The sequence below is a fragment of the Cryptotermes secundus genome, unplaced genomic scaffold, assembly GCF_002891405.2.
Source record: "Cryptotermes secundus unplaced genomic scaffold, Csec_1.0 scaffold2493, whole genome shotgun sequence".
Lineage (NCBI taxonomy): Eukaryota > Metazoa > Arthropoda > Insecta > Blattodea > Kalotermitidae > Cryptotermes > Cryptotermes secundus.
The window spans coordinates 195,697-205,782 of NW_019718650.1; the positions used below are offsets into that span (position 1 = coordinate 195,697).

Genomic DNA, 10,086 nt, shown 5'->3' on the forward strand with positions numbered 1-10,086 from the left:
GTTCGCATTTACACAGCGCTTGCGGCCAGCCCGCATTTACATCATTACGTGCGCTAGCCAATCAGCGCTCAGAAAATTTTCGTTCCGCCACTGAGCATCGTATAAAAGGAGTAGCTCCGACCCACCATCTTCAATGTACGATCAATCTTCACTCAAGCAACATCCACCAGCACACTTCGTCGCCAGCGCTNCAGTGTGTTGACTAATGTTGCGGAGTTAGTTGCCTGAGTGTGAGCACGGTTGTATGAGTGATGAGGCGGGAGCTACGCCAGACGCCCAGTGAGTCGGACATGACCGCCAGCTAGCTGTGGCAGCCCAGTGAGTAGGGCATGCCAGCAGAGTGGCGAGGCGGCCTTTCCTGGCGCAGCGCAGAGCCGAAGACTCCCAAAGACCGAGCACTGGAGTGGCCGCCTCGCCACTCCGCTGGCATGCCTGACTCCCTGGGCTGCCTCAGCTAGCCGGCGGTCATGTCTGACTCACTGGGCGTCTGGCGTAGCTACCGCCTCATCACTCCTATGACCGCACTGGAGTGGAGAGGCGGAAGCTGCAGTGTGTTGACTAATGTTGCAGAGTTAGTTGCCTGAGTGCGAGCGTTGCAGAAATGCGTGATAATATGTGGGATGTTCCCACATCACTGTATTATCACATAAAATAAATTTACAGCTCCCTCACTGAAGTCATTAATGGATCATACATTATAATTTATTGCAGAAAATATAATGGCAGCGGTTCATCTGTTACATCTGATATTAGTCAAAGTACCTGATTATAACAACTAAAGCACTAAATAGTTGGGGTCAATTAGCCAACATGCAGCAATTTCTGAACCTAAGGAAATGTTAGTACTGTACATCATTTTTCTGTCCCTTTGTAATCATGAACTGCAAACTTTATACTAGAGTACCTCTGGCTTTGTTTACATGAAAACAATATAAATTAAGACTGAAATCACTTAATGAAAACTAAACTTCTGCACTGAAAAATTTACCAATAAAGTAATCATGCAAATGTCATCAGTAGATTTAATATATAATACAAATTTCTTAGAACAGTATGTTATATCTGCATATGTGCTGTCAATGGAGACTTGAGATTCTGTGCTGACTGATATGCTACATCCATACAATAATAAAATAATTATACAATTGAAACATGATAATACAGCAATCCACCAGCTTCGCCGTGTATTAAATCAAGACGATCCCGAAGGCTTACTTCTGTCATCCGTTGAGCTACGAACAAAATGAAAAACAAATTTTTAGTAGATATAGTACCAGGGGATCGCATACATTAAACATCGTTTAAGCATTTACTTTTATTTAACTGCAAACAGTGAATATATCATACATACTGTGAAACAATATCTCTTTAACAGTTGAAAGAAACAATGGTAACTCTAAAATAAAAGTCATTTGCAATTCAAATCATAGTAGTACTGCACTCTTTGTAGAAAAATATTAAATTCTGTTTAGTATTCTGAAACTTTATAGGATACTGTAGAACCCTCCTTGAACACCTTTCTTTCTTTGTTATCATGGGTTTTGCAATATTAGTGAACACCTTTTAAGAAAAAATTATGTTTTAGACATAGGGAATATAATGAGTTTTCAGTACTTTTAACAAATGATTAAGAAGATTAAGTGAAGGAGGAGCTGCCATATTACAAGATTTTAATATTTTTAACATAGTTAATAAACTCAACTGACACACATGTTGTGATCCTTGAAGATCACCACCTTGCTATTCTACAGTATATATCAAAGCCATTCAATCCTTATATTCTAATAATATAATCATCACCTTGCTATTATAGGCATCAAGTCATTAAATCTTTATGAATTAATAATCTATGACTTCCTGAATGAAGCTGTGAGTAAGCGAACAAATGTCCTTGCAAGCCAATGCTGATCTGAGGGCCACAAGTGTCTCCCAGTGCAAAATACTATACCTGACAAATAATGTGAGATACTAAACAATCTAGCTTTCCATAGGTGATAACAATTGGTAGGTTATATCAGCTACTATCTCCAGGCACTAAAGCAATGAGAACAAACTTACCTGTTTTCCTTTCTCTGCTTCAGTTCTTCTTTTTCAGGTTGGTTTCCCACTCCAATGTCATGCTCTTGTTTTGATGTATCCGTCTCTCTGTGTGCTAAAACATAAAACCACTCAAACCATTCGTAACTAAAACTGTAAATAATTTATCCATATTTCATGCACAAAATTATCACTATAAAAAAAAACAACAACAAATGCAGCTATTTAAGTTTAGGGATACAATTTATACCATGTCTGCATTGTCAAATTCTCTCTGCTACAAATTATAACAATGGAATTACATCTTGTGATTGGAAAATCATGTATGGATCTCTTTTGTTAGTACGAAACACTATACAGTAACAAAACGCTTACCATGTTGCACACTGGATAAAAGTGGTGGAGTCCAACTAAATAAAGACCTTTCACCTCTGCTTACTTGAGAATATGAACCCTGGGAAGGAGGTTGCTGAAGGGGTGACGGAGAGCGGTCCCTGTTCATATCTGTAGAGGTGTCAGAGATTTTCCTGTAAAAGATAAATATATTACTGACTTCCATACCTTCCTCAACTCTGGTTCCAAACACTGTCACATCATGATAATCACTTACACAAGCAACACAGCTTATCAGCTCAAATGTACATATAATAAACTACTACATTCTCATTTTATAATTTTACATTTCATATGAATTTGAAATTATATAAGCCGAGCCGCAGTCCTTAGATGGAATGATCCATATTATTATATGGCACGTCGTGTTCCCTGTTTATATTCTAAGTTCAAAGGCATTGTTCAAGGAATAACCAGTTTAATTCAATTCAATCTGTATTTATTTACGTGCAAACTAAACAGCACAGAGGCTAATTACAAAGTTAGCATGAGTATATAGAAATACACAAAAATAATTAAAGAACAAAATACAAAATATGACAGTATATATAAGGACAATAAATTAATAATAATTCCAATAAAAATTAAAGTTAGCATTGACAGGTGAGAAAAATAAAATAAGTAAATGTTGAATGATTATGCCGTTATGTGGCGAGAAAGCACAATAAATGTACACACACATACACTGATGTTAGTAATAATAATAACTCAATTAATTCTTACTTGTGCGCTAACACAAAATCCAAATAATAACAATGTATTTAACAACCATAATTATTACACAAGCACAACTGGATAAGACAGCTGGAAACAACCAGACACTATATGTCAACAACTCTTCAAAAAAAAATATACAAGAAAATGTACAATGGAGTCCCTGTTTGATCAATATCCCCTTGCCATAGCTTACTAACCATGGATAACAACTTCCAGCAATTCAGTATAAAGCAATAAATATACTCAAACCATCAAAGATACAAGTCATCCATGTAAAACAAAACGTTACACATTCAGTGAAGATAACAGTCCAAAGACCTCTATATACTTCCATATCATATCGAAACTAACTCGAATTACTAGATTACTCTCTATCATTGTTATTAAAAAACTCTTGCAGAGAACAGAAACAGTTTTGTAATAAATTACTTATTTTTAAAAACCTTAGAATTTTATATACTTTTTAATTTGGAGGGTAAGTTATGTATTTTTATTCCCATGTTAATTACACTTTTTTACAACGAGCAGTGTTGCATAATTGGACACATAAAACCACTAAGCTTCTACAAGACACCTTGTTTTTAACACCTTTAACAAGTCTCAGACCTCCCCCCCTTTCTTTTTAGATGCTTCACTACTGTCATTTACTTCCCCTCCCAAAAATATTACCCATATTTTAGTATGGATTCAAATTTTGTAAAACAAACATTTCTTAATACAGGCATACTTACTGAGTTGCATAAGGATTTAAACAAATAAAGAGCTTTGTTTACTTTTTGACAAAATATTGCATATGAGTGGCGCAGCTTAAGTTGTTCTCTGTGATATAAATACCTACAAATTTTAAATTTGTTAAATAGGTTATTTCTGTGTTATTTATATACAGAACAGGTCTATGAATTAAACTAGATCCTCTTCCCTGAAATAGTAATGCTTTGATCTTTTTCATATTTATTATAAGAATATTTGTCAAGAACCAATTTTCTAATTATTTCATAACATCTATAATTTCGCTTTTTAAAGATATGACATTTTTCTCAGTGAGCAATATAATTGTGTCATCCACAAACACCACCACCTTAGCATCTTGAATAGTTTGGGGCAAATCATTTATAAATAACAAGAAGAAAATGGGTCCCAAAACAGAACCTTGAGGTACACCATATTTTATTTCTTTACATGACAAAGTATACACCTTTATATTTGAGGTCTTCTCATCTAATTGCTGTATTTCTGCAAATTGAGTTCTAATTGTAAGATATGAACTAATCCATGGGTATGTTTTTCTTCTAAGTCAATACTGCTCCAATTCAGTAAGAAGTAGTTTATGATTTATTACAACAAGGGCCTTAGTTAAATCTAAGAATATGCCCGTAACTAACAGCTTACTATCTAATGCTTTCTGGATATCTTCTATAAAGGTCTGTGTTGCTGCATTAGTAGATTTCTTCTCTCTGAAGTCAGTGGAGCCTCAGATATCATATGCTTGTTTAGGAAGGTCACTAATCTTTTATAGATTAATATTTGAAGAATTTAAAAAAAAAAAAAAAACTTGCAAAACTGAAATTCGTCTATAATTTGAAATTTCTTGTTTCCCTCCTTTTTTGTGAATAGGCTGAACTTTTGCAATCTTCATCAAATTTGGGAAGGTTCCAGAACATAATGAAATGTTAAATATAAAGGTTAGTGGTTTTTTAATAACTGAATACCTTCTTTTACTGGCTTTTCTGATCTTTCATCATAGCTTGCTGAAGATTTACCTTTTAGTTTACTGGTTACATTTAATATTTCATCTTCAGTAAATGGTGCAAGAAACATGGAATTTGAATTTAATATTTTATTACTAACAGTATGATGACCAAATTTACAATCCTTATTTTGATTTAACATCCTACTCACATTTTCTACAAAAAAGCATTACTTTGATGAAGTATGTATTCTGGATTTGTAACTATCATGCAGCCTACTTTTAAAGAAATGTTTTGATTTGTTTTTTGATAATTCCAATTCCTTTTTATTATTTGCCATGATGCCTTGGTTTGGCTTATTGACCTTGAAATAATTGTTGTTTTCTCTTTTCCATGCTTCTGACATCACTTTCTTATAAGTAATTTTATATTTCTTTATACAGTTTAATGCTTTACTGGACAAAGACATCTTTTTCTTTAACAAATGTAACAATCATAGGCTCTGTCCTGATACCTTTATCCTTTTGTTAACCTTCCTGATTTGTCACTCTTCTTTTTTTAGAATATTTTACGGGAAAGATATTTACAAAATACTTGACATACTTAGTTAAAAAGGAACTGTATGCTCTATTTACATCTGTTTGTAAGTAAACATCTTCCCATACTTCATTTATAACTGACTGTTAAATATTTCTATATTTCTTTTTGAGAAGACTCTTCTTACAGTTTTCCCTGAATAAACAAAGGTAACAGCCATGTTCATAACCTCAGCAAAATGGTTTGCTACCCAAGTTATCTACCTTTATTGTGGTATGATAAAATATCTTATTTTTAATCATTACATCAATTAGATTGCTTGAGTTTGTTGTAAGTCTCGTTGGACATGCAACCATATTTAATACATTGTTTGACAACAATAAACTTAATAAAGCTTTTTGATTAACATTTTTTTGTAATAGGTTAATATTCCAATAGCCACATATCAAGCAAAAGCATCCCTTTTTCATTACCTTACTCATAATTTCATTCAATATTCTTAGAAAGATTTTTACATAATTCTGAGGAGATCTATATATACAAATTACTATAATTCTAAAATCAACTAATTCAGTAGCTGATATTTCAAGTTCTTCTTCCCTTCCTAAATTCTTTAAAAAGATTACATCCCTAACATATTGTCACGTGACAAAGAATTTCACACCAGTTTGGATCTAGCGAATTTACTGTACACTCACTCTTACACTTACACAATTTACAATTTCACAATTACTGCCATCTGCAGTATCACAATTACTTCTGCTGCTGTAGTCACTTCCATTCACTCGATACAACTCAAAACAACTCGTAGCTGCTGGACTTCAACTCATACTGAATACTGCTCTGAATACTAGTAACTCTCTGGCGTTCAACACTGACGAATTCTCGTTACGTAGCTTCCGCACTGACAACACAGAAAACAGTTACGTGACAGCTACCACTGTTGCACGACATCGCGTTTACCGATTGCCTAGCAATAGTCTCTGCACGGACTCCCTTGCTGCATGATGTCACAGCCTAGTGGGGAGGGGTGTTTACCGAGCGTTGCATAGTTACATGATGAGTGGGGTAGGTGATGTCACTCGCACTTCCTGTTGCGCAATCTAAGCATTCACAGAGTTGTCGCCTAGCAACGTGCTGATACAATCTGCAACTCTCACTTTGCGCGCGTGCCCCGAGACCTCTGTGGCTCAACAGTTCCTGCATAGAGCCAATACGCCACTAGAAACAAATACACATGAACCCCCATGCTTACCTTTTCACCTGTAGAAACTATCTGGCAGTTATAATGTTCAATATTTATATGTAAAATTTGATTTTTTTGTAGCCAATGTTCAGAAAAAATATAAAATATCGGTCTTTGATACCCATGATTTGAGCAGTGCATTCAAGTCCAATAATTTATTTCCCAAACCTTGGACATTATGATGTGGAATACTCACATATGGTATTTAAACAGATCTTCCTCTCCTCGAAGAAAAGACAGTTTCTTGTGGGGGATTTACCATAAAATTCCTTGTTTCTTTTTGAAGGTTGACATCTAGTTCTCTTAGATAGTAAACCAGTCTTTTCTTGCTGCACTGTGTCCTCTTCAGTTATTTTTTGATCTTCTGTTTCACTATTTATATCTTCTTGTATGCCTTCCTTATTTAATCTCCTGAAATTCCTGAACTGCCTGAACACGATTATCCCCACTTAACTTACTGACCTCATAACTTTTATATGGTCACCAGATTCACTATTTGTAATAGAACCTTGTCTTCACAGCAATCACCTTGACTTCTTGGACACCCAGCATGTTTATTTACACTTGAATAACTTATTCCTATCCTCCTTATCTTTCCATTTTAAGGCTATTAGTAACACCTTATTTACATGGAACAAGTCCTTTATCAATGAGGCAACTCTATTTGCTGTTTGCTCCTTTAGCATTTAATTGAAACCTGTGCCTTGTATATAAATCCTTAAGTCCAAAGTTATCACTGACAAATTTTTATGCATCTTTCTCTGTCTCCCTAGTTTTCTTTTAAACACTTTAACTTCATGATTTACACACAAGTTAGGCACAAGATCATGTCTATGGGGAACATTTACCACAATAACATTAGTATGTTCATGTGAACTTACAAAGTCATTCGGCGCACGGATACCCATGTTGGTCTCATTTCTCCCAACATCATCTGAACCTCCCCATACTAAAAAAGTCTCTCTTAGTTGAAGTCTTTAAATTCAAGCAAGTTGTTTTCGCCTAATTTTCTAGACTGGATCCAGGTTTTATAATACTACAGTCAACTCTCGATTATCCGGGCTAATGGTGGGGATGGAAGTCACGGTTAATCGAAAACCCGGTTAAGCCAAATTTTATTATACGGGCTGGACGACTGTGAAGGGTCGGAGTTCGAGTCCCGGTAGGGTCAAGAATTTTAACTTCTCCAAATCGTCCAGACCGGCTCTGGGGTCCATCCAACCTCCTATCCAATGGGTACCGGGGGCTCTTTCCCCGGGGGTAAAGCGGCCGGGGCGTGAAGCTGACCACTCACCTCCAACTAGTGCCGAGGTCAAGAAAATTTGGATCTATACATCCACTCCCCCACACGCCTTAATGGCGTAGGGCTTAATTCGTTGAGCAGAGGAACAACTTTACCTTTTACCTTTTAATACCTTCATAATACTATAGACCTACCTGTATTTAAATTTATTCATCCTCATTTCTATGTCATCTCATGGCCTATTTAATACTTTCTTTACATTACACTCAGTATGAATTAGTTATTTCAATCACTGTTCAACAACATCCAGCACTTTTTACGGTCACACTTAACACTTAAAATAATTTAATACTGTCTTTTGCTTTTTCGCGGCATTTTCCTTTTTACGGATATCCGTACGAAGCCTACGTAATATTAGCTTGTCACTTAATAAACTGTCCTCTTCACTCTCAAGATAGTCTAGTAAGGATTCCAAATGATTAAGCGCAGCACCATGTGATACTTTCTTACTGGCAACACTGTCCACCTCTTCCTCATTCTCACTTTCTTCCCGCTCTTCTGGCTGCACCCCCATTGAAGTTACGATTTCGTCACTGCTTAACATTTCGAAGCCCGGTTCACACGAGTCACAGTTAAACCACTCTCTTATATTTTCCTCGTTGACTTCTTCACCACCATGAACTTGGTTAGCCACTTTTGTCAATTTTATGGCTATCTCATTTTCACTGAATCCAGTGAATCCATGGATTTCGTCATCTTCATTAGTGATGAAAGGCATCAGTTTCTTCCATGAATTTTTCAATACAGATGGCTTTACTGTATCCCACGCTGTTGAAATCTCGTATATGGCATCTAATACTGAAAAGGACTTCCAGAAACACGTCAGATCATTGCCTTCATCGATGTACTTTTGTAGCAAATTTGATCTGTAGATTCTCTTCATACTTGAGATAACTCCTTGATCCATTGGTTGGATAAGTGCGGTAACATTAGCGGGAAAATATTTCACAAAAATATTTCCATCATCTGACCTCAGGAGACTTTCGTTAGGATGTGAGGGCGCATTGTCAATGAGGAGCACAGCTTTCTCAGGTAGGCCTTGGGATTTTAGATGGTCACGAACTTGAGGCACGAATTTAAAATCAAACCATTCTTTAAATATCGCTCTATTCATCCAAGCTACTTTCTGGTTAAAATAATGGATAGGCAGACTTGAAGCTACTGTTCCTTTAAAAGAGCGTGGTCTTTTCGCTTTGCCGATAACTACTGGTATTAGTTTGTGTGTTCCTGATGCATTAGAACAGCACAAGACTGTCAATCTCTCCTTACTGGATTTGTGACCTGGAGCCTGTCTTTCATTTTGAAATGCCAATGTTCTGGTTGGCAAGCATTTCCAATAAAGACCCGTTTCATCGGCATTATAGATTTGTTCTGGCAGCAGATTTTCACTTTTCACAAAACTATCAAAATTGGTGCAAAATTGATCTGATGCTGACAAGTCCCCTGACAATTTCTCACCTTGAATACTGATTTCTCGTATTCCATGACGCTGCTTGAAACGTGTTAGCCAACCGGAAGAAGCGTCAAAACTCCCTTCTAGTTCAAGTGCTTCGAAAAAATATTTAGCTTGTTTAGCACAAACTGGTCCTGTTATTGTTGTTCCCTGTGCCCTTAGTTGATTAAACCAGGTCAGCATCGCTTTGTCGAGATCATCGTATGTTGATTTCTTCATGGTTTTTCTCTTCTTCATTCCGCTTGAATTAGAAGACGAAGCAAAGGAAATTAACTCATTCTTTTGTTTTTTCAAATCACGAACAGTTTGTTCTCCAATACCGTATTGCATTGCTAATTGTTTAACTACAGCTCCTTTTTCCAGCTGATTGATAATTTCAAGTTTCTGTTGAATACTTAACACAACACGCTTCCTTTTAAACCCCGACATTTTGCTAACGCACTTGAAGATCTATATTAAGAAACTGATACTTACTTTCACAATGCACTCTCACACTGAGATGGTACCGTTAAATAACCTGGGGCGGTGTATTTGTCCTTGAAACTTTCCAAAAATTCTTGCATTCTTTCACCCCCACCCTAGAACATTGTGTTCGCATAACGGGACGAAATAATGCAGAGCTCGGTTCACACTAGTGCGAAAATAGTGTTAAACTCACCATGTGAAACAAAAGTGAATGAATATTAAACAACATATAAACTTAAAAAAAAAA

General features: G+C 36.0%; 1 protein-coding gene across 1 annotated transcript in view; it reads right to left on the reverse strand.

The window, feature by feature from the left end:
• Positions 1 to 474: 474 nt before the first annotated feature.
• The window catches only part of LOC111864018 (E3 ubiquitin-protein ligase TRIM37), a 57,829-nt gene continuing 48,217 nt past the window's right edge, over positions 475 to 10,086 (reverse strand). The window contains exons 16-18 of the mRNA XM_023850944.2: positions 2,413 to 2,564; positions 2,059 to 2,152; positions 475 to 1,232 (exon numbers count right to left, since the gene is read on the reverse strand). Of these exons, the coding sequence (XP_023706712.1) occupies positions 1,193 to 1,232; positions 2,059 to 2,152; positions 2,413 to 2,564 (286 nt within the window). The 3' untranslated portion in view covers positions 475 to 1,192. The remainder of the gene's footprint in view (positions 1,233 to 2,058; positions 2,153 to 2,412; positions 2,565 to 10,086) is intronic.